Genomic DNA, 25,704 nt, shown 5'->3' on the forward strand with positions numbered 1-25,704 from the left:
ACAAATTCAGATTTCCACCGTCGGTTATTCTTAAAACCAAACACTAGCGTTCATTTGATTGACATCACAAAAACTCAAAGAGAAATGAACATTTAAAAACTGGAAAGACATGTTCATTATTTCATGCACACTTTTTTACAGTCCCAGTCTTCAAAAGTTACAGGGCTTAGACCATCACTTTTTAATGGAACAGGTCATGATATACTGATTAGAAAGAAACCACCGAGAGTTCAGTTTTCAAAACAGAAGAGTTATACCGAGAATCCAAAGCCCACATGTCAGAGCACAAAACGTTCAAGTTCAATGCCTCTGCATACTTAAGTTACCAGAGGACAGAAACAATGCAGAATTTATAAAAACTGATTTAGTATAAAATACAGAAGACAGAGCTAAGTATGAAATACAGAACTGCAGAGTTTTATTTTTAACTATAATGAAAGAAACTTCAAAGCTAGGCATACTTTAACTTAATAAGAAAAAAGAACATCTAGCATTTTCAGTGTTAAATTTTCAACAATTATCAATCACAGAACTGCATCATCTTTTCACGATTCCTTTAAGCAAAGCCCTAAAAGTCTGCCCATTAATAAGAAAAGTCATTGTATTTCTCGCTTTCAAAAATATTTAATCACCACAAATTCTTTGGTAGAGTCTTTCCCAAGTTCTGACTAGAATCCTGTAAGTCTACAGGACTAGCTCACCAGGGAACACAGCACAATGCTAAATACCACAATCTATCACCAGTATTAACTGCTCCCAGCCCTAAGACTTTAATTGCGACAAGACTGCAGCTCAGAGCCCAAAGCCGGGTAAAGTCCTCCTGCAGCAGGCAGGAACAAGGACCACATATTTTCATACATGCTGGTGCATATTACAAACTGTTGCTGCCCCAGTCACAAGCATGTCCAAGACAGGATCTCTAAACTAGTCAGTGAAAATTCTACTCACTGTGTTTTCACAGAATGAGGCCCAAATTATTTCAGACCCTCCATAAAGATGAAGTGACCAAAGCAGCATCAGGTTGGCCACCAGCTACAGCCATCTGACAAACTTCGGATACAGAGAAATCCTACAGAATTTTGCTATCACAACAGCAGATTGTCAATTTCCAATTTATAAATGAACTATTGAAGTCAAAACTGCAAAGTGAGTCAGTATCAGCATTTATCATTACTGGCAGAGACAGATGTGCTTTTTAAGAACTCCTGAAATTTGTCTTCCCTTACAGTACACTATTTCAGCAGAACACAAAGTAGATGATACATTGAAAACAGTAATATCAGGGACTTCCCTGGTGGCCCAGTGGTTAAGAGTTCATCTTCCAATGCACAGGGTGTGATCCCTGATCGGGGAGCTAAGATGCCACATGTCTCATGACCAAAAAATAAATAAATAAATAAAACAGAAACAATATTGTAACAAAGTCAATAAAGTTTTCAAAATGGTCCATATTTTTAAAAAGTCTTTAAAAAAAAACTTAAAAAAATACTAATATCAGTTTACAGTGTCAAGTTGCTGCCAGGTCAAAAACTTGATTTCTACAGCAGGTCCCCAAGACAAAACTAAATGTTAAACCCTTTGCTGCGGTAGGTCTACTTTCCAATTACTAGAAGTAAGCATATGAGAGATATAATTAGTTATGACACTAGGGCAAGCATACATGTCTCAACACACACGCAGCTTGGAACAAAGGTTTTGGCATTATATGACAGAGGACTTACACCAAAGACTCAAAGAAAGGTTATGCAGTGTGTGTGTGTGTCTTTTTTTTTTTAAAGTTGCCACATCAAATTATTTCTTTTAAGTTATAAGCATATTTTGATTTGTTTAAAGTCTCTCTACAGATTTCTCAGGGAAAAAATATCACCCTGCGGCTTTCATTATGCCTATTTTACAAATTAAGGAAGTTGACTTTATAAAATTCATTTAGTAAAAAAGAATCACCTTTTAAAGAAGGCTGCATGTTGACTAAACACATTTAGAAAAGTCTGATAGTCCTAGCTGGGGATTTCTCAATCAGGAACTAAACACTAATTTCTAAAAAAATGGAATACACAAGGCAGTATAATTTAACTTTGACTATTAGAAGTCTGTCCAAGATGTACTGACAACAGCCCAAAACCAGAATCTTTGAGCAATGCTTTAAAAATTAAAACATGAATCTACTAAATAAATGCATTACTAAATTATGATCCACTCAGGATCATTTATTCCTTGATAAAGACAGAAATATGAAAAGATCAGAATTATATACTTAAGAATCTATGGAGCAGCATGTGAAAGCTATTTAAACAGTTGATTATAATAAAGTATGGTTATGCTCAAACGAGGGGCAAATTTAGGAAAGTGAAAAAACAGGTAACACATATACATTAAAAAACTGAAATTCTCTAAGATCTTACCATGTTTGATTATAACATGAAATATTCCCAAACTTTCCTTTTCTAAGGAAAGGTCTTAGTTTAGGCCTGGATCTAGCTCAAAGATTTTATTAAGATGAAAATTATGATACAGTAGTTTATAAAAACAAAATCTCTTCTGATATTCTGAAAACTATCCTATGTTAATAAATGGTGCTCTTCTTTAGTTTCTCATCAAATATAAATTTCTTGAGAACATTTAACCGCCCAAAATAAGAAGGTCCAACATCTCATAGTAAAAAATGGGAACAGATTTTAAATCTGATAACCTCCATCTTCCAAGTCATAAATGCCCTCAATCTGCCCATGAAATTCCATGGATGAAATCAGGTGTAGTGAGGAGGTCATTGTGAATGGGTGTTGGAAAACACAAAGCTTGTAATTAAGTGCATTCTCAAGTATAATAAGCCACCCTGGAACAAGATAAAACATGGAGAACCCATCCAAGGTAAAGCAGCTAGATACTCCCACAGGAGTCATTGTACATAACAATGAATTATGACAAATCCTGTCTCCTGGGCCAAATGGTCCATGAAAACAGCACACGTGTTTCCTACAAAGACAGTGTTAATGATGCACTCATGTTTTGGTCGAGCAGAGCTTTCCACCTTGTAACAGGGCCTGTTAAGAGCCCTCTCTACCTTCACAGTGTAAAAAGCTTAGTATAATAGTTATGCAAAAGTACACTTTGGATCTGACTAAAAAACACCCAACAGATTACAGCTGTTTATTTCCAATACCAGCTGGTCTTAACTTAAACGTTCAAATCAGAAAGTTCCATAGTTTCAAAGACCTTCTGGAGGGATTCAGAAACATCTAAAGTTAACTTTTTAGGAGTTAAACATTTCATATCTTTTTTATTTCCTGAATTCTCATTCGGAAATATTTTCTACAAGTTTCAAGATAGGGTGTGGGTGTGATTACACATTTTTCACAAAGGCCTTTAAGGTTAACAATACAGGTGTGCCGAAATCTATGGATTCCACGCAAAATAAGCATTTTATGCTGTGGAAAAGAGGCTGGAAGATGAACTAGGAAAACGTTTAACAATACAGAATTTTCTAAGAAGGTGTATCAAATGCATTTCCTTACTGAGAGCCAGAAAGTAATCATAAAGAAACTGACTAATAAGCGTTACCTCAAACCACAACTTATAGGAATTCAAAAACAACCTTAAAGCACACACACACACAATAAATAAATAAGATCATATTCGCCTCTAGCAACTACTTTTTCCTGTGACTTCTAACATATATCCGTAAGGACAAGACTGCCTCGAACAGTTTATGTGCAGAAGTTTGTATTTCACTTGCTTTCTCATTTCTAACACCCTGAGTATTTATTTATGCCCTACATATACATATTTGTTGAAACTAAGACAAAGTATACAATACAGGCTATGTGAAAACCTTTCTAATTTCTAGCCAAGGAACTCTACAAAAAACTACTTACTTAATATCACAGAGCACATACGCAGCCTCAAATCTTGGTTAAAATATTTCTCAATATTCTTTGCCTTCAGAGGCCTCCTGAGGCCACAATCAAAATAATTTTACTCAAATTTCATAAGGTTTACACTGAAGTACAATCTAGCCAGCACTTGCCACATATAGCCAAGTTGCATATGACTACAAAATCCTAAATACAATATAATGGTTAAAATAATGTTTATAGGCATGCATGCATGGATTTATATATGCAAAAAAAAATCTCCCGCTGATTCTCCTATAGCCAAATGAGTTTCTATGGAAATAGGAAGTTCCATTATTGGTGAGGAAAACTAATTAATATGTCTCAATTGTCACCTCAGGACACTGCTCATTCCAACAACGCCACTATTGTTCAAAACATTTCTGGAATTCTTCATTTGTGACTATTTCCAGAGTCAATTCATAAGTTATATGAGAAAAATCAATTGTGCCAATTTTTCTTACCAGAAATAGACTGATTTGGCCTTACCACCCACCCTGTTCATCAGGCTTAACTTCTGGATGATTCATTTCAGTTCAGTCACTCAGTCTTGTCCAACTCTTTCCAGCCCCATGGACTGCAGCATGCCAGGCCTCCCTGTCCATCACCAACTCCCGGAGTTTACTCAAATTCATGTCCATTGAGTCAGTGGTACCATCCAACCATCTCATCCTCTGTCATCCCCTTCTTCTCCCGCCTTCAATTTTTCCCAGCATCAAGGTCTTTTCAAATGAGTCAGTTCTTCACTTGAGGTGGCCAAAGGACTGGAGTTTTGGCTTCAGCATCAGTCCTTCCAATGAATATTCAGGACTGATTTCCTTTAGAATGGACTGGTTGGATCTCCTTGCAGTCCAAAGGGCTCTCAAGAGTCTTCTTCAACATCATAGTTCAAAAGCATCAGTTCTTCAGCACTCAGCTTTCTTTATAGTCCAACTCTCACATCCATACATGACTACTAGATAAACCGCAGCTTTGACTAGACAGACCTTTGTTGGCAAAGTAATGTCTCTGCTTTTTAATATGCAATCTAGGTTGGTCGTAATTTTTCTTCCAAGGAGTAAGTGTCTTTTAATTTCATGGCTGAAATCACCATCTATAGTAATTTTGGAGCCCCCCCAAAAAAGTCAGCCACTGTTTCCACTGTTTCCCATCTATGTGCCATGAAGTGATGGGACCAGATGCCATGGTCTTAGTTTTCTGAATGTTGAGTTTTAAGCCAACTTTTTCACTCTCCTCTTTCACTTTCAAGAGGTTCTTTAGTTCTTCTTTGCTTCTGCCATAAGGGTGGTGTCATCTGCATATCTGAGGTTATTGATATTTCTCCCGGCAATCTTGATTCCAGCTTGTGCTTCCAGCCCAGCGTTTCTCATGATGTACTCTGCATAGAAGTTAAATAAGCAGGGTGACAATATACAGCCTTGATGTACTCCTTTCCCGATTTGGAACCAGTCTGTTGTTCCATGTCCAGTTCTAACTGTTGCTTCCTGACCTGCATACAGATTTCTCAAAAGGCAGGTCAGGTGGTCTGGTATTCCCATCTTTGTAAGAATTTCCCACAGTTTGTTGTGATCCACACAGTCAAAGGCTTTGGCATAGTCAATAAAGCAGAAATAGATGTTTTTCTGGAACTCTCCTGCTCCTTCGATGAGCCAATGGATGTTAGCAATTTGATCTCCAGTTCCAAACCAAAATTTTTGTCACAAAAATTTTGCTGGAACTGAAAATACTTAGAGGAATAGGACGCAGACTTTCCAAAGCCAACTCCAAATGATGGGCTCCAAAACATTTTAAGCTATGATACCATCAATGTATGACATTCTAGGGTGACTATTTTATACAGAATAATACTTATTTGTATCTACTTATTTGTGATTTTCAAGTTTCCTTGGAACATTTATTAGTATATTAATTATACTAATATATACTAAGTTTATAAATTCTATCAAGAATTTTGTTAACAAGGTTTTCAAATGTTATAAACTTCCTTTCACTTGAGAATACCTAACTAGACTTCCTTCCAAGTTCTAAGTTTATCATTTATTTCCCAATATCCTTCAAAATTACATATACAGTAATTGCAACACGGAACTGTAAAACCTACAGTGGTGAATTGTATGGCATGTGAATTATATCCCAATAAAGCTGTTCTAGAAAACTGAGGCCACCAAGTATCCAGTTAAGCTTGTCACAAAAGAGTCAGATACAACTTAGCGACTACACACACAAAAAAAAATTCTCATTCACTCAATAAACATCTGCTGTTATTTCCCATACCAGGCGCTGCTACAGAAAGCAAAAATTCAGAAATTAACAAGACAGGCAAAGGTCCCTGTTCTTAGGGAGTCTGGCATCCAAACAGGAAGGAAAAAGACAATTAATAAACTGCTTATAAGCAAACAAGTTAAATACAGTTTCACGTGGTGATTAATGCTACTGAGAAAAAAATCAGGGACAGAAGTCAAAGAAACATACAGGGCAGAAAGCCAGCCAGGAAAGGAAAGTTTAAGCTCTCTTTGAAGGAATGACATTTTCCCTTTTTTTAATATATTTTTAACATTGTCTGCAGAAGGCACTTGGGCTTCCCGGTGGTTCAGCAGTAAAGAATCTACCTGCAATGCAGGAGCCACAGGAAATGTGGGTTCAATCCCTGGGTCGGTAAGATCCCCTGGAGGAGGGCATGGTAACTCACTCCAGTATTCTTGCCTAGAAACCCCACAGACAGAAAAGCCTGGCAGGCTACAGTCCACCGGGTCACAAAGAGTCTGCTACGACTGAAGGGACTTAGCATGCACGCACACACAAAAGGCACTTAATTTTTTATTTTATTTTATTGGCCGTATCACTCAGTATGTGGGATCTTAAATCCCTGATCAGGGATCCAACCCTTGCTCTCTGCATTGTAAGCACAGCATCTTAACCACTGGACCACCACCAAAGTCCCCTGAATGGATGGCATTTTCAAGGAGAAATGAATACAATAAGGGAGGAAGCTATGCAAAAATCTGGGAGAGGAGCATTCCAGGCAGAGAAAAAAACACATGCAAAGGCCTGAGGAAGGGACGAATTTGGCATGTTCAGTGACCACCAAGGAGCTTAGGAAATGGGAGCTGAGTGAACAGTGGTAGAAAATGATTTTGGAGCACTGGGCAAGGATGACATTGAACATATCCTTTTCAGTCACAGCAGGAGTTTGGATCTTCACTGCAGGTGTTGTAAGATGAAAGAAGAGGTTTTTGCAATAAGGAATTGATTTCTCCGTGAAGAGTCCTCTGAGTGTGGTGGGGAGGAGAAAGGCAAGGACAGGAGCACTGGGGCAGTTAGAAGTGACTATAATATTGCAGGTAAAGGGCAGTAGGCGGGGCTATGGACTACGGTGATGGTGAATGGGCAGGAAGTTAGAAGACAGATCTAATAGGACTTGGCCATTGGATGAAAGGCACAAGAGGAGACTCTGAAAGATGCTGGGGAAAATTACGGTGAACACAAAAGTTGGTGAATTACAGAAATACGTGTCATGGTACTCATTTTAACTGGCCCTTTGTTTTTCAATGTATTTTTCAAACTATATTTTTTTATCAGTGTTCAACATTTCCTGTGCAGTTTCTCCATTCTCTCCATTATCACCCTACCTTGGTTCTGACATCTTTTCAAATTTAAAACTGGAGACATATTCAACCTTGAGGGCTTAAATAATAAAAGTCTCGCACTACACAAGTGTACCTCAATTGCTCTGAAACGTACAGACTGCAGACGGAAACAGGGACGCAAGAATGAAAGTTAGACTAGATCTAAGGAAACCGGAACAACAGGAGGTACAGTCCACCAAGTGTATCCTCAGGAGATAGTCAGTACCTTATCCTCCTACCTTCTCTTCTGCTAACAAATGTTTCTCCCCAGTCAAAATCTAATTGATATTAAAGTGCTCTAAAGGGAATAAAAGACCAAAGTGAAAGAAGTTCCTGGAATCAACCAATGCAAAGTCATTTATCTTTTTGGTCATTTTTGGCATCCACAAAATAGTATAACAAAGAGATGCTGAATATCACACAATGTGTGAAACATTAGAATCTTTAAAATCTAATCTTGGCCCTAACTGTATAATAGAAAATAGAATCCCAAAGTAATTGACAAATTCATTCTATCACACAGGCCTCCCTGATAGCTCAGTCAGTAAAGAATCCTCCTGTAATACAGGAGACCCCGGTTCAATCCCTGGGTCGGGAAGATCCGCTGGAGAAGGGATAGGCTACCCACTCCAATATTCTTGGGTTTCCATTGTGGTAAAGAATCCGCCTGCAGTGTGGGAGACCTGGGTTCGATCCCTGGGTTGGGAAGATCCCCTAGAAAAGGGAAAGGCTACCCACTCCAATATTCTGGCCTGGAGAATTCCATGGGGTCACAGAGTTGCACACAACCAAGTGACTTTCACTTTCACTTCTATCACAGAAAACAGATGCAGAGATTAAATGCACCCCCCCAACACACACACACACACACTCCTATTAGACTCTAGATTGTAGTGTATCCCATCTATATATAAGGCGTGCTTGCATGCTTAGTCATGTCCAACTCTTCATGACTGTGAACCACAGCCTGCCATGCTCCTCTGTGCATGGAATTTTCCAGGCAAAAATACTGAAGTAGGTTGCCATTTTCTCCTCCAGATGTTCTTTCCAACCCAAGGATTGAACCTACGTCTCCTGCACTGCAGGCAGATTCTTTACCACTGAGCCACAGGGGAGTCCATTCCATCTATATATATAAAAAGGGAAGTCGCTTAGTCGCATCCAACTCTTCGCAACCCCATGGACTGCAGCCTACCAGCCTCCTCCATCCATGGGATTTTCCAGGCAAGAGTACTGGAGTGGGGTGCCATCGCCTTCTCTGATCTCTCTCTCTCTCTCTCTCTCTCTCTATATATATATATATATATATATATATATATGGGCAACCTCAAATTGAGACATTTCTCTACAAGAGAAATAATATCTTCTATTAAACAACAGAAACTTTCTGTAGAAGATATTTAACTGGTCCTAACACAGGGAGGCCTGGCATGCTGCGATTCATGGGGTCACAAAGAGTCGGACACAACTGAGTGACTGAACTGAACTGAACTGAACTGAAGCCTTATTATTTTTTTCCCCTTATGCATTGTTTTTCCTCCAGGAAACTACAGTCTTATCCTGTGGCTTCTCACCATTCTCACATACCCATATACAAAACACATTACATGTAATGTTGCAGCATGAGGTACCTCCGAAGAAATTTAAAATGAATGAGATTGCCATCTGCATTATATCCATAAAAACCCAAACAGATGCAAAGTCACCTTAACAAGTAGCTCCCAGGACAGTTAACTAATATCTGCTTGAGAATATTAACATATCCAGAGAAAAAAAGAATTTATCAATCAGAAGGTGAATGCGAAGTAGAAAAAAAAGGAAAAAGGTTCAATGTTGTCAATGCTCTCCCAAGCACAGTCCACAAGTGAGGAGTCTGAAGTGTGTACTACAGAAAGCAGAGGCCGTTGGAAAGGATTTCTCTGTAGACAGGAAAGGCCCTTACACAGTCCACTTCCATCCTTAATATTCTCTGCTCAAATTCCAAGCTCATAAAGCAATAAGCAACATGTGAATTATAATTCGATTCCCTACTTAAATTTGCCTACAAAAGGAGAGAATGAGCTAAGCATGCCAAAAGAAGTATGGAAGTATTCCACCTAATACGGTCTGCAGTTACACACACATTCACATGGTCTGTGTGCATGCACGTGGGGATGGGTATGAAATCTCCAATCCGCAGTCAGTGAACAAGCTGAACGAGTCCATGGAGGACTGATCTCTTTCAAGCGTGTACTGACAAAACGTTAGATTTCTAAACATACAAAGACTAGCGCCAGTCCCCTGGACTATGGTTATTCTTTCAAGATACTGAATATCTTCCTGCCAATGAACTTTGTGCCCCTTCATGTTAGGGTTAGAGCTTCTACCTCCTCTGTTAGACCTACAGCATGGAACAGAGTATCATGTACATCACAGAAATGCAAATGCCTGTTTAATTACAATCTCAAATAATAAGAAAAAAAATGTGAAAATACCGTGGAAAGTGGTGGCAACCACAACTTCCAGGCCGACACTAAAAACAATCATTTTCATACTTATTTTTATCAAATCAGTATACTGTTATCTAACGTTTCGTGCAAATCTACAGCACATTATTCTACATAGAGTAACGGATATTTACCTGTTGGCTGGTAACAGATTACTTTGGCATATCTGTATTTCAGAAACACAATTTGACAATATTAATGAAATATGCAAGGACTTCCCTGGTGGTCCAGTGACTAAGACTCCACCTTCCCAATGCAGTGGGCACCAGTTCAATCCCTGGTCAGGGAACTAGACCCCACATGCTAAGACCCAGTACAGCCAAATAAGACACACATATTTAAAAAAGAAATATTCAGCGGTACACTCAATATTTATCCATCTATCCATACATATACCTAAAACTACAAAAACACTGTATCAGGTGTTACTGCAGTATGAAAATGCATGTTAAGTGCCAAACCCTTCCCCCTACACTATTTTCTCCCTCTCCCACAAGGAAGTTGCAGACTGTCAGTTTGTCACTATACACACACACACACGCACACAATTTCATTAGATCTAATTATCCCTGTCCTCTGTACACAGAAGGGTCCTCTCAGTGACTAGTTGCTGTTTATGGACATAAGTGATGCTGCAAAGACCAATGAACAGACTTAAATATGTAACGTGAAAACATTTTTTTGCAAACGACACTTAATAGAGTAAAAAATTTGGTTTAACACATGGCAGAATTCTTGAGTTTAAAAAATATCTACTTTTTCACATCATTCAGAATTAATGTACTCTGAAGCGAAATTAACGTTTTAGTCTATTGGAAACCAGTTTGAACAAAGACAATGCTTTGTTTCCAATCACCATTTTGAGAGAAAGGAAACACTGAACTATCACACTGAACTTTCAGAAGCACACCTGTTAGCATAACACATGTTAACAGAATAAACATCCCTAATCCATTAGTGTAAAATGTGTATTACACGAGGATGAAGCACCACAGGACAGAGGAGTGAGTAAACTTACTTCGTAAGGCTGTATTTTTTCCAGGTAATTTCATACTTTACGTCCCTAAACCATGAAAGACACAAATAAAAGCACACACGATGCTGTCATTCCGTGTATATATAAAACAAGATACACCTGAGCACATGTCAAAATGTGTGAAACAGAAAAGCAGCGTTAATTTACTGCTCAACATTAACAAAAATGTGCCATTTGGTATAATGCAACTTATTAAAACCCAAAATCAAGTGTATGGTAAATATAAGATTTTCTACCATACTATTTTTTATAAATGATTATAAATCCTCTTTAGAATTTTCACCGAGAAAAGTAATTGTATATCATAATACACGATTTAAAATTGGTTAATTAATTTTTAAAGTAACCTAGGTAAACATTACGGAAGGAAAAATTATTTTCTTCTCCACATATATATTTGATCAGTTAGCCATCTAATTAATAGTTGATATTGAATGAATAATGAAACTTTTGTCCCAACTAACTGGCAAAAGGCCAAAAACAGACAATGCAGTTAAACAAGAAGGGCTCATCAGCATACTATAAAAGCAATTACTTCAGATGGAGATATAAATATGTCTTTTATTAGTATGAATAAAGAAAAAATTACATCTTTAAGGAAACAAATTTTTTTAGGTCATCCAAATTACCTTATCTTTCATTTATTCTCAAGCTTCTCTAATTCAACGATCAGGTATTTTAATTACAAAATTTGTCAGGTAAATTTAAAACAAGCTCATGTCTCCAAATGTGCCATGCCAGATTTGAGCATAGTATTTATTCAAAGTGGCTTCCCAGGTGGCTCAGTGGGTAAAGAATCTGCCTGCAATGCAGGAGACACAGGAGTCACAGGTTTGATTCCTAGGTAGGTAAGATCCCTTGGAGGAGGGCACAGCAACCCACTCCAGTATTCCTGCCTGGAGAATTCCATGGACGAGGAGCCTGGCAGGCTACATAGGGTCACAAAGAGTCAGACACGACTGAAGCCACTGCGCATGCACACGTGCATTTATTTAAAACTTAAGTGGACCAATTAGTTTGGGTTTGAGATCATACAGTAATGTTTCAGTTTTAATCACTGGTGGGTGGTATTTTTCCTTACAAAGGAATGTCCAGGATGACAAATTTTCTCAACAATGTTTTTTTTTTTTTCCTTTGAGGTATTTATTCAACTAGAAACAATTATTTCTAGGTACTTAATACCACCATCCAGGGCATGACGTGTATCTCTTATAGAGAACACCCAGAATGCTTTTAAACTCAGTGATAATTAAGAAACATCACAGTATAACCAGGGTGTTTCTCAGGGAGCTAAGAGCCAGCACCTTTTGGCTACCAGATGACATATTTCTTGTCCCCTGGAGTACCACCAAGAGTTTCTTACCCAAATAACAGATGTACTTGCCTAAAGCAGCCTTTACTCTTAGGAGGATCAGATAATTCTGAGTTTTAAAGGTAAACTACTAAGGTATTATTAACTAAAGTGCAGATTTTGTTCAAATTTCACAAAATTTTATGCCAGTGTCCATTATTTGTTTTCATACGTTATTCAAGGTTCCACGCTGTATTTAGTTGCACTGAGCAGCTTCAGCTGCATGCAACAAATTCTGGTAAATTCTCTTTTCATTTTTATTCTGTTACAAACATTTTCTAATTTTCCTTGTTATGGCTTCTTAGATACGCCAATCATTTAAAGGTGGACATTTAATTTCCAAATACATGGGGTTTGTAAAGTAAAAAGAAAAAGCATACTGCTAAGGGCAACAATAGAAAGAAAAGACAAACAGGGCTATTTCAAACTTAAAAACTTCCGTAGAGCAAAGGAAGTAATCAACAGAAAAAGCAACCTACTGAATGGGAGAAAATACTTGCAGACCACATTTCTGATAAGGGGTTAATATCAAGAATATATGAAGCACTCCTCAAGTCAACAACCTAAAATCAAATAACCCAATTAAAAACGTGCAAAAGGGGACTTCCCTGGCAGTCCAGTGGTTAAGACTCCATGCTTTCACTGCACGTAGCGTGGGTTTGATCCCTGGTCAGAGAACCAAGATCCCACATGCCACTCAGAGATGACACCCCCCCCCCAAAAAAAAAGAAAGAAAGTAATGATACACAACATCATTAATCATCAGGGAAATTCAAGTCAAAACAATGAAATATAACCTCTTATCTGTTAGGCCACTACTTTAAAAAAAAAAACACAAAGTAATAAGCATTGACAAGGATGTTGAAAAACTGAAACCCCTGTGCACTGTTGTGGGAATGTAAAATGGGGCAGTAGCCAGAGAAAACAGAACAGAGGTTCCTTAAAAAATTTAAAAGATAACTACTATATGATCCAGCAACCCATTTCTGGATATATATCCAAACGAACTGAAAGCAGAATCTTTCAGAGTTATTTGCACATCCATGTTCACAGCATCATCACAAGAGCCAAGATGTGGAACTCAATCTAAACGTCCATCTAAGGATCAATGGGTACAGAAAATGTGGTATATATATATACAATGAATTATTCAGCCTTAAAAAAAAAAAAAGGAAATCCTGTCATGTGCTACAACATGCATTAACCTCAAGGACATCATGCTAAGTGAAATAAGCCAGTCACAGGACAGATGTGACTATCCTACTTAAATACTTCATATAAATGCATTGTTTCCTTTATACAAAGTACTTAAAGTAGTCAAATTCTTCAAAAGTAGAATAGTGGTAGCCCAGGGGCTATGAGGACAGGAAATGGGGAACTGTTGTTCAATAGGCATAGGTATAAAGCTCACATTTTGCAAGGTTAAAAAGTTCTAACAATCTGTTGTACGAAAGATGCAGCTAACAGTACTATACTGTATACTTAAAATAATTAAATTATTAAATTTTATGTGTTGGACTTGCCCGGTCGTCCAGTGGTTAAGAATCTCCCTGCCAGTCCAGGGGACATGAATTCATTCCCTGGTCCAGGAAGATTCCACATGCTGCGGGGCAACTAACTCTGTGTGCCACAACTATCGAGCCTGCGCACCCTAGGACCCATGCTCCACAAGAAGAGAAGCCACCACAAGGGGATATCTGCATGCCACAACTAGAGAAAGCCTGTTCATAGCAACAAAGACCCAGTGCACCCAAAAATAAACAAAATTTAAAACTAAATAAATAAATTGTGTTATTTTTACCATAATAAAAATAATTTTTTAAATAATTGTAAAGAAACCAAGAATAGCTGAAATAATCTTGAAAAAGAGGAACAAAGTTGGAAGACACATACCTCTCAGTTGCAAACAATCCAAAACTATAGTAATTAAGACAGTGTAGAACTTGTACTGGAGAAGGTGATGGCACCCCACTCCAGCACTCTTGCCTGGAAAACCCCATGGACAGAGGAGCCTGGTGGGCTGCAGTCCGTGGGGTCGCGAAGAGTCGGACACGACTGAGCGACTTCACTTTCACTTTTCACTTTCATGCACTGGAGAAGGAAATGGCAACCCACTCTAGTATTCTTGCCTGGAGAATCCCAGAAACAGGGGAGCCTGTGGGCTGCCATCTATGGGGTCGCACAGAGTCGGACACGACTGAAGCGACTTAGCAGCAGCGGCAGCAGAACTTGTACAGGGATAGACATACAGACCAATGGAACCAAGCGAAGAATCTAGAATTAAATCCCCCTGTATCTATGGTCAAATGATTTTCCCAAAAAGGTATCAGGAAATTCAAAGGGGAAAGGAACTGTCAAACAATGGTGCTGGGAACAACTAAGATATCCACATTCAAAAGAATGAAGCTGGACCCCTACTCATATTATACACAAAAGTTAGTCTAAGTGAATCAAAGACTTATATTTAAGTGCTCCAACTATAAGACTCTTAAGAAAGTGCTAAGTGCTAAGTCACTTCAGTCATGTCCAACTCTGTGTAACCCTGTGGACTGTAGCCCGCCAGGCTCCTCTGTCCATGGAATTCTCCAGGCAAGAATATTGGAGTGGGTTGCCATGCCCTCCTCCAGGAGAGCTTCCCAACCCAGGGATTGAAGCCATGACGCTTATATCTCGTGCATTAGCAGGCAGGTTCTTTACCACTAGTGCCACACAGGAAGCCCCTTAGAAGAAAACACAGGAGTAAATATTCATGACCTTGAGTTAGAAGATGGTTCCTTCACACACCAAAAGTACAAACAGCAAAAGAAGAAATAAATTGGATTTATCAAAATGTAAAGCTTCTGTGCTTCAAATGACATTGTAAAAACAGTAAACCCACAGAATGGGAGAAAATACTTAAAAATCTTGTATCTAATAAAAGATTTGTGTCCAGAATATAAAGGATTTCCTGGCTGGCTCAGCAGTAAAGAATCCAACCTGCCAATGCAGGAGACACAGGTTCAATTCCTGGATTGGGAAGATCACCTCAAGAAGGAAAAGGCAACCTACTCCAGTATCCCATGGACAGAGGAGCCTGACAGGCTACAGTCCACGAGGTTCCAAAGAGTCAGACACAACTTAGCAACTAAACACCACTGCCACCAAAATATATAAAGAGCTCTTACAACTCAACAACAAAAAGACAACCTAAATGAAAAATGGATAAAGAGGATTTAAGACATTTCTGCTACACAGAGAAGATACACAAATGGCCAGTAAGCATATAAAATGATGCCCAACATCAGTAACACTCCGGGAAATTCAAATCAAAATCACTTGACACCCACTAGGATTGTTAAAATTAAAAGACAAACAGTAACAGGTTGGAGAGGATGTGGAGAGAGAGATTGGAGAACTTACACACTGTTAGTGGAAATGTAAAATACGCAGATGCTTTGGAAAACGATCTGGCAATTTCTCAAAAGGTGAAAAGACAGCTGCCACATAACTCAGCAATTCCACTCCTAGGTATATCCCTAACGAAAGTGAAAATGGAACACACGCACACAAATGTTCACAGCAGTATTACTTGTAATAATAAAGAAGTCGACACTACCCAAATGTCAATCACTGGAGGAATGAACAAATAAAACATGCTATAGCCATACCAAGCAACGTTATTAATTGGACATTTTAAGCATATGAATTATATCTCAATATATACAATTGGTTAAAATTATATATATTAAAAATGGTTAATGGCTCTGATTAGCTAGCCCTATCACATAAAACATAACATGCTCCAACTGGAAAGAAACATAGAAATTACAAAAATCACTTATTTTACCAAGGATGAAATGGAGACTCTCAGTCCTAGGTAGACTAGACTGGGACCTGCCTCTAAACCCAGGCTCAGGGCCATTCTCACTCTGGAGTGGACAGTGGTACAATCTCTCTCCAAGGTGTGATCAGCCAACTGAGATACTGATTGTATGAAGGATAGGTGTGGGATTCATGTAGAGACCAGCTCCTGCCATGCATTCCTTTTAACTACCACATGGCTTTTGCGGGGAAGGTAAAATTATAGCCTAGAAAGCCCCTCCTTCCTCTTCTACTTCTCCTAACACAAACCACAATGAATGGGAACAGAAACACTAGAAGAGAGAAAACTAACATACCCCTGCCTTGATCATGGGAAGGCCACCAGGTCCCCTGAGAGGATCAAGGTACATTCATCTTACTATCTACATAGAACTTCTCACCCAATGGTCCAGAGACTGGGACATGGCCCTAGGCTGGCTGGGCACTTAGCTGTCAATTACTGAATGAATATGTATTTCCCTGGGGAGGATCATCCTACCTGAAAAAATGAATGTGGAAATAGCTCATCTCTCCTCTCTGAAACAAAGATAACTTAGCCCACAAGATACCATGAAAAGAATTCTCAAGAACTCACCAGAGAAAATTTCAAGTATAACTATGAAAATTTTAGGCTTGGCTAAAAAGGGTAAGGTCATGTAAAATTTAAAAATCACTTTACAAGGATTCTGTAATATCGTATATTTTTGCAAAGCTATTGGGGAACACCAAAACAGTTTAGTAAACTGACAAAAATTATTTATATCAGAAAGACAAAAAATATTCTAGTTGCCCCTAGCAACAAATATTTTCCTAATTTAAAAAAGTGAACTTGTGTATAGAGAGAGATACAGGTATTATAATTAACCATTTTCTATTCAAATGTCTTGAGAATTCTTAAAAAGTAATTCAATGAATCTTTTTAAGATACTGAGTAGCATTTTCCAATCCAAAATTTGCACATATAATTTGTTCATTATAATTTGCAAATAATTCAATGTTCATTTTTTCCTTCCTTTACACTGAAGCAATGAGGCAAATGCATTTTTAAAGCATCAAGGAATAACACAAAAGATGCGAGAGGGAAATCAACAGGGGGAAACTAACATAAGACTTGAAAACACATATATGACATCCAGGAAACATCTCTTAAATTCTCTTTTAGATATAGAAGTAAGACAAACTGCAAATAGATTTATTCACAAGCAGGATTTGGCCAGTATAAAAACTAGTTATAATACACTGAATAGTCACCAGAAACATCACTTGTGTCCTCTGACAGATTAAGAAATGAAAATAAGACCATTCCTTACGGTGCAATATATCGGTCCCCTCCTCAAAGGAAGTTTAGCTGAAACAATGTGACTGACTTAAGCTGCACACAGGCAAATCTTGGCAGCCCTCAACTCCGTCTATCTCCTTGGCCTGTTAAGCAGAATTCCTTCACAAACTGTTGGTCTCTGCAATAACTCCTACAAAGCTCATTACTGCCAGTGGCAGCCTATCCCCCGTGTTGTGCATTCATCCCCGGGATGCATATCAACGTGTGGCACATGTCCCTGATGTGCACAGAAGGGCTGCACCCCAGGACAGCAGCACGCATGACAATGGTGTCTACTCTCACTTCTCTATGGTTGCTGGGATGTAACCGAGAAATCTAATAACTGTGACAGTGGGGCCTTTCGGGTTTTCCTTGCCTTTCCAGACAGTGAAGCTGCACAGACACTAATGAAAGGTTAAATGAATAGGAATGGTTGACAAGAGGTACAATAAAGAAGGAGCTTGGTAATCCACAGACACTGAGCAGAGATCCTTGGCTCAAGCAGAGAAAGGACAGCACATCGTCGAGTCACAATATTTAAAACAGCTTGCTATACACAGAGGCTTTTGTGTCTGGGTACACGTCTGGCTTTGGACAGAAAAAAAAAAAAAAGATACTGAAAAGGAATTTCAGCATGGGGCACTTTGGCAAATGTAAGGTCATAATAAGAGAAAAATGTTTTGTGTGGGCTGTTACATCTTTGTACTGAACACAAAAAAGCAAGAGACTATGAACTCGTGAACCACAAGTTCCAAAACAATACTGTACATTTTGACAACTATTAAATACTGTATCTGGAGGGCTGGCCTGATGTGATTCCCACTGCTAAGATATACATGCAGTGATTCATTTAGCAGCTCCACATTCTGCCTTCCTTGCAGAAGAATTCCTGATACAGAGTTCTATAGTCAAGTTCTAGTCTTCAGTGGTTTGCTACAAATGATATCAACCGAAACCTTTTACTCAAGCCATCTTCCACTCTCTGCAAAACTTCCCAGCAGTTTCTTGTAAAGAAACTGAATTTATCACCCTAGTAATGTGTGAAGTACAAGGTAAACTTTGTTGTAATTCCAAATGACTACAATAGTGAAATGTCCCCAACTAGAATTCTTAATAATGGAATTAACTTTTTTCAGTGCTCTACTCTACTCACTACACCCTAAGGGAAGGTTATGTTCCATGGGGAATTGATTATAAATAATTATAACAAAGCTATTCAAATTACTGAAAAAAAAAATGCTCCAGAACATCAAGGTAAAAATAAAGAAAAAGAAAAAGAAATTGACATTGTTACACACAGATTTATTTTTAAAGGGAAAAAATGTATGACTCTGCTATGGCCAAACGTTAGAACATGATATAACTGTAAAAGTGTTCCTATGCATATGTCCAAGTTAGAATATAGGTTCTCAATAAATTATAAAAGCGTACTGAGAACATGTTTTAAAACAAGGGAGCCTCTTTGAACAGCCAAATTAAATTATAGCTGAACTCTTGCGTGTACTGAGGGTTCTAATAAGCAACAAATAAAGGCTTTTATTGGCTAGCAACATAATGAGAGCTACTGTGCTGGAGATTAAAAAAAGACCAATCTGGGTAGTTTATCTCACCGGATTATAGTATTTACTTAAATGGTAAATAAGTTTGTGCAAAGTAATGCTACTAAAAACTAGCATATAAATATTAAACTGAAATGATGATCAATGACCATTTAAAGTAAATGTATCACAAATTTTAGCAATAAATGTGAAATTAGATAATATTGAATTCAATACCACTTAAGTTCTATTTCTTTAAATTTAACTAATTTATTGATCTCTGATACATCAGCTTTATAAATGGTTTGCTATTTATGCTTATATTGTGAAGTATTTATCTGAAAGGAGTTTTCTCTCCAGAGTAAGGCAGTTCTGCATCAAACTACTTCAAAAAGATAGGAGGTTGTCTGGAGTGAACAGAAAGAAGGTATCCCCTCCTCAGTGATTTGACAGGAAGTTCCAGTAAATATAACTTTGAATGTTGTCCTCTTAACAGACCTCCATCAGTTGACAAAGCTACAAGCAGTCCTTAGCAAACCAAAACAGATTTAAAATGTTTGTGAATGTACTCTGCTTGATCTTCAGACCATCTGAGAGAACCCAGAAAATCCTATTTTGACTGTTCTCGTACAAAGTTCTGCTGCTTCTATCACAGCTTAAAAAAAAAGAGAAACTACAATAGCATCTCCAAGCCTAAATACTAAGCCAGTACTCATTATCTACTCTTTTCCTGCAACATTCTGATTGCTAGAGTGATTTTTAAAAACCTTAAGTATATCTAATAAAATCATGAGGCTCCCTCTAGCTCTTCAGTGAGGAGTTTACTAACCAATGATCCAATGATCCTATGTAATTCTCATCCAACAGGAAAGATCTGAGGAGGCTGCCTCCCTTTCACAAGAAATGTTTTTCAACTGTTTCTTGTAAGGATGTAGATGGTAAATGAGACCAGCTGCAGAGGAATTCAGAAAGCACTGCTCCTCAAGTCCGCAACGAGTTAAGAATCTATTACTTGTTTCCAACCTAAGCTTTATACACAAAATTCTGTAAGTGAAACTTTAACCTGTTTAAAGGACGTATACATTCCCAACCTTAGATTTACTCACTTGCTAAAATTAAGTTTAATCAAAAAATAAGAACATACAAGAATAGCCATCTACAGAAATTCGAACTTGTAATCTGGTCTCAGTTCTAAAAACATACACTTAAATTCAGGATTTTGAAAATTTTAAAAAATATTTTATTAATAGTGTGTTTGTGGTGTTTATATAAAAGAGGCTGGTGATAATTTGTAGAAAACATGTCCATGTACCATAATATTTATACACAACACTGTTAATAATTTTTATTGTTTAATCTTTTATGCCATTCAGCCCTGGATAACTTGGAACTGTCATGATATAGAAGAATATAAATAATATAGCCCAAGTATGACATTGATATTTAGTCTACCTTACAATAGCCATAAAAGACACAAAGTCGACTAGCAAATCATTTCAAACAAGTGAATATGAAAAAATGCTAAATCCTACTCATTAGGATTATCTTTCAAATACTCGAGGAACTTTAAAATGGTGTAGAACCTTAACTCTAAAATTAAAAATAAAGGGAAACTCTACCTTCAAGTCATCACCTATTTGGGACTCCCTTAATATAAGAAATATTCCCAGAAACAATAACAAAAAGAAAAGCTCCTTCCACTCCCCCCACCTCTTTTTGAGCCAGTGTCCAATTTCTTCTTTTCTGAACAGCTGTATTATCCAACTTAAGTTGCTCTGCTAATTTCAGTCCCACAAGGACTAACTTGGAAGGCAAAAAAATACAAGAAAAGATCAATTTGCTGGGAAAGATCAAATGAGAAAACTGTGGGGACAGCACCAGGTCAGCGTGTGGAGAACTAAGCAGACCTGTTCTTCATTAACTGTGCCTCTCTGGGGACGTCACACACTACCTGTCCGTGGGCTTTATTGAACCGCCTAACCCGCCTCTCTGTTCCATTCTTCTGGGCCCAAGTGAATCATATCCTGCTGCTGACAAGTTAGCAGGGGACTGCGGCTGCAACATGAAAGTACTTTTCTTTCTTGTCTAAATCAGGCAGATTTTTGAAAAGACGACACAGCATTGACTCGTGACATGGCAAGATGAAACGAGAGGTCTGGGCCGGTCTTGGAGCTGTGCAGATAAAAGTAATCAAATGACACTCCTGGAATGCAAATTGGCATTCTTGACTGCAGCAATTGCACAACCATGAAACATCCCTGACAGCAAGCAAGATTAGGACAAAATGTTATGTAAAGCACTGAACTCAAAAACTCTCACATGGAAATTCAAACTGTAACACTTACATTTTAATATAGCAATAGTCACCTCTGCTTTTGTCTGCCGCTTTCTGTAATCACATATCCCTGCCTGACAGGTATCTTACATTTCAGGGGGAAGAAAAAAATCAGGTATTGGGAAGGTGCGAATGCCATTAATATTTTTCTTTCTATTTATTTTTAAAAATCACTCGGGGGTTGGTTCTTTTTCAAAGCCTTACATGCAACAACAGCGAACTTAATATTCTCTAGGGTGGAAAAGACAGTCTGAGACTTTTCTCACAGGATACTCAAATAGAGTTCACGTCCAGGCTCAGTATTGCTTCCCTCAGGTGAAGCTACTCCTGTCCTTTGGTAAAGTGATTAGCAATCTGGATTTTAAATACTCTGCTCTCCGGGAACAGAAAGCTTCAAGAGCTTCATTAAGACTGAACGGTTTAAATAAAGCAGCTACAAATGTAACATAAAACACAGATACCCTATGAAAGTTCACAAGGGATTTTCTTGAGGGGGTGGGGGTGATTCCAAAGGGTGAAGCAAGTTCTATTAACTTGCACAGGGTCTCATGACTCGAGTAAGTCCTCAGATCATACACACTACACCAAAATAAATTCCACCACTTAAATAATGTATGTGTGTGCACAGTAACATCTAAAACTGCAGAATACAAAGCAGCGGGTGACAAATGTGCTTAACCACTGTTCAAAGTGACTAGTATTTGGGAATAGATGTGTGGACAAATAGTATGTAGGCTAGGGGGTAAGGGAAAAGAAAATAATACCTACAACTGTCTTTTACAGTGTTCTTGGGTAAAATGCCGCTATAAGAAAAACCCTCGAGTGCTAAATAGATATACTTAATATTTTGTTTTGACGCCTCCACTTAAATACAGGTTCCAACCATTGCATCTCTCCACTAAGTACACAGAAAACAATAAAACAGGCCACTTTCTGCCACTTTAATCCTGGGTACACAGGATTATTTTATGATGTCTTTTGTACATCAGTTTTACAACAGCTTGACTCTAGGGTACATGGGAACCACCGTAAATCGCACGCTGCTTTCAAAACCACTTTAATTTCTGTCAGCGTTACTGTAACCGCAGACTTGGGCTCACGCTTTTTTTTTTTTTTTTTGGTGCCTGCATTTGACAGTCGCATGTCCTACACTCCAGTTGTGACTTTGATCAGTGAAACAAGAGATGTCACATTAGGGGGAAGGGAAGAGAAAAAAATGCCAACCCGCTATCTCCCTTTCTCTTACATAGTCCATCTACATGCGGAACACGGTATATCAGATTCCCAAGAGGGGGCAACAACAGCAGCAAAGGGTGGGGGCAAACTAAAAGGAAGGGAGTGGTCCAGCCCCATCTCTAACAAATCACTTCCCCGAAAGCGGACAGAGCGCTCAGCACCCGGCGAGTTAATCGTCCGCTGCCTCGCTGCAGAGAAGCCGCTTCGGGCGGAGGGGCTGTGCTGAAATCTCGCTTCGCAAGCCTTCCCATTTCCACCACTTGGACTTGGAACTTTTATTTTTTTAAACCTCAGCCTCACTTTACAGAGAACTTCACCTAGGGTTAGGTGTTTGGTTTTTTCCTTTTTTCCTCCTGCCCCCTCTCCGGGCCCCAAATGCCACCCTGCAATCAATGTGTAAGTAACAAGAATCGGCTAGTGTCGAATTGCACTTCCAAATCGCTCTCTCTCTAAGGTTGATTTTGCTGCCCAGCGTTTTGCACATTCTTCAGAAAACCTCCAGGAGCACTTCCTACATTTTCTTCATTTACAAAGGGAGGGTTCCAAATGGGAGGGCGAGGAGACGGGGAAAGCAGAGGTGCCAGGGACGGGGCGGCGGTGTCCTCCCCGCGCGGCGCACCAGCGCGCCCAGGCGCCCACGCCCAGCCGCCGGTCCCGCACCCGCGGGCAAGTTTTAAAAGTTACCGTGGGTCCAAACGGCGTGCCTCTCCGCCCGGAGCTCCTTCCAGCGCTCCATCAGCCCCCGCCTTCCTCCCAGCCCGTCCCAACTCCCTGGAGCCGTCCGCTCGCCTGCCGCTCACCTTGCTCGCGGGCCGCGAGAGGGGCGACCTACTCGAACCCCCCGAGCCAGCGCGCACACCCGCCCTCCCACCTGGAGCTCTCTTCCAACACTCGGGCCAAGTTGAGGAGTGATTTCGGGAGCGGGGTGGACTAGGGGCTCCCCTTTCCTGCCCGCCCTCCCTTCTACCTCCCGCCGCAGGACTGGTGGAAAACGCGGCCCCCGAGCGGCCCCCGAGGCGCGCGGGCGCGGGGCTTCTTTCTTCCGAAGTCTAGAATAAAAAGGAAAGGAGGGTGGAAACTTCTTACCATCTCCGCATGCTGGTTGTCAAGTGCAGCCCCCGCCTCTTGGTCTCCTCTTAGCGGCCGCGCCTGGACCAGCCCCTCGGCCGCCTCACGCTCCTTCTGTCTCGGCCTTTCTTTCCCTCCCCCTCCCGATTTCCTCCGGGCCGCCGCTCTCGCCGCCTCCGCCTCTCCCCGCCCGCCCGCCCGCCCGCCCGCCAGCGCGCGCCCTTGCCGCGGCCCCTCTGCGCTCAGGTGACTGATTTACACCCGCGCCCAGGGTCGCAGTTGCTCCCTAAGTCGGAGCCTGCTGAGTTCCCCTGGCTCGTCGGGACAGAAAAAAAAAAAAAAAAAAGGAACGGACTGTGCCAGGATGGGGGCTGCTGGGGGCGGGGGTGGGGGGTAACCGGCGAGGTGACCTCGGACGGACCTGCAAGCCCCACAAGTTTCTCCTCTCTCTGCAAAACTGTCGTTGACTACAATGTTGCTTCCCTCTGGCAGAATAAAAGTAGGTTAGTTTAATTGTTTGTCCGCCGATTTCTACCGGGTTGGTGCAGGAGGATGTATATTTCTCCCGCCCCCCGGCCCCCAGCGCACTGTTACTTTTTCCACCCCCCCTGCTCTTTCTGGGGATGGAAAAACAACTTTGGCGGCCCCCGGGGGGTTGCGGGCGTGGAGGTGGAGGTGGCCGCTAGCGCCCAGCTGTCAAAAAGGAGTGGGGGAGAGCCGAGGGGAGGCTGCGAAACGCCGAGGAAAGGGCGCGAACTTTGTTCCGACTGCAGCAAACCGCGCCGTCGCTTTCCTTTTCGGGCACTCGCCCGTCAGGGTCCCCTTTGACCAGTTCCTCCTCCCGAGCCGCCGCCGCCCTCTCCTCGTCTCCCCTTCCCCTCCCCTCCTCCTCCGTGCCCGCCGAGCTGCCCCGCTCGGGGATCAGCCCCCGGTCCCCGCATGCCCCCCGGGGAGAAGTCGAGGGAAGCGGAGGAAACCCTAGGCGGCCAGCAACTTGGAACGAGAACGTGCCGGGCGAAAAGGGCACAAGTTTCGCGCGGCTGGTGGAAAAAAGTTTTTTGGTGGCGGCGTGTTTTGTGCCGGCGCAGACGCCGGCTTGTGGCGAGGGCTTCCTTCCCCTTCGCGTGGTCTGGGCCTCGGGCCTCTGGCTGGAGACGCCGGGGGAGAGGAACGAGGCTGCCGCCTTCGCGGATGCCCGCGGGGGGAAGACCGGTCACATCTTTGGGTGACACTCAGCCGGCCCGAGTCACCCTGCCCTGGAGATACAAAAACGCTGGCTTCAGGCTCAGCGCGCACACGCCTGCTGCCGAAGGACATTTCTTAAAAGCAGGCAAAACACACTCCCCGGCCGCAAGAATGGGGGAGGGGGTAGTGTTTAATCACCGTCATCTTCCTAACGTACATTTTGTGCCAAAAACATCTCCGCGTTGTGCAGATTTATCATAGCCTGAGCAAACTTTCTGCTTATCTGACGGGAGGAAGGCAGGCACAGGTTTGGAGCATCCACTCCCTGAGCACTTGGCAATCAGAATCGGCGAAGGCGAACGCTTGCTTGGCAGAACAACAGGTCTGGTTACCGGTTACTACTAAAAAGAGAAAATTATTACTCCTTTCTTTTTCTCTTCCCCGAAGTAGAGGGAGAGACTGCCCCCATTGCCTTCAGAGGTCAGAATCAAATTCCTTTGGAAATACGCAGCCTTGGAATTACGAAGTTTTATTTTCTTTGAAGCCTGCTCTTAAGTTTAATATATTTTCGCAATAATTAAAGTTTTCAGGAGCCGTGGCTGACGAGAGACCAGGTAGCCCAAGTAGCCACAGCAGTTCTGAAAATGTGATTAGGCTTATTATTCACGTGGATCCAACTTTTTAACAGTGAGGCCACTGCACCTGCAGTTCTGTGTTCTGATTGGATCCAAATTCCTCATGGTTTCTAGGCCCTTTCAGAACAGGTTTGAAGTCATTTCTGCTTCTGTGAATTCT

At 40.5% G+C, this 25,704-nt stretch overlaps 1 protein-coding gene across 11 annotated transcripts in view; it reads right to left on the bottom strand.

The window, feature by feature from the left end:
* The window catches only part of BNC2 (basonuclin zinc finger protein 2), a 485,878-nt gene extending 462,038 nt beyond the window's left edge, over positions 1-23,840 (bottom strand). For all 11 annotated transcript variants that reach the window (XM_042243470.2, XM_060409514.1, XM_042243469.2 and 8 more), the window contains exon 1: positions 23,743-23,840. In XM_042243470.2, coding sequence (XP_042099404.1) covers positions 23,743-23,745 — 3 coding nt within the window. In that variant the 5' untranslated portion in view covers positions 23,746-23,840. The remainder of the gene's footprint in view (positions 1-23,742) is intronic.
* Between the last annotated feature and the right edge of the window lie 1,864 nt (positions 23,841-25,704).

This window comes from Ovis aries, chromosome 2 (assembly GCF_016772045.2).
Source record: "Ovis aries strain OAR_USU_Benz2616 breed Rambouillet chromosome 2, ARS-UI_Ramb_v3.0, whole genome shotgun sequence".
In the NCBI taxonomy this organism is placed as follows: Eukaryota; Metazoa; Chordata; class Mammalia; order Artiodactyla; family Bovidae; genus Ovis; species Ovis aries.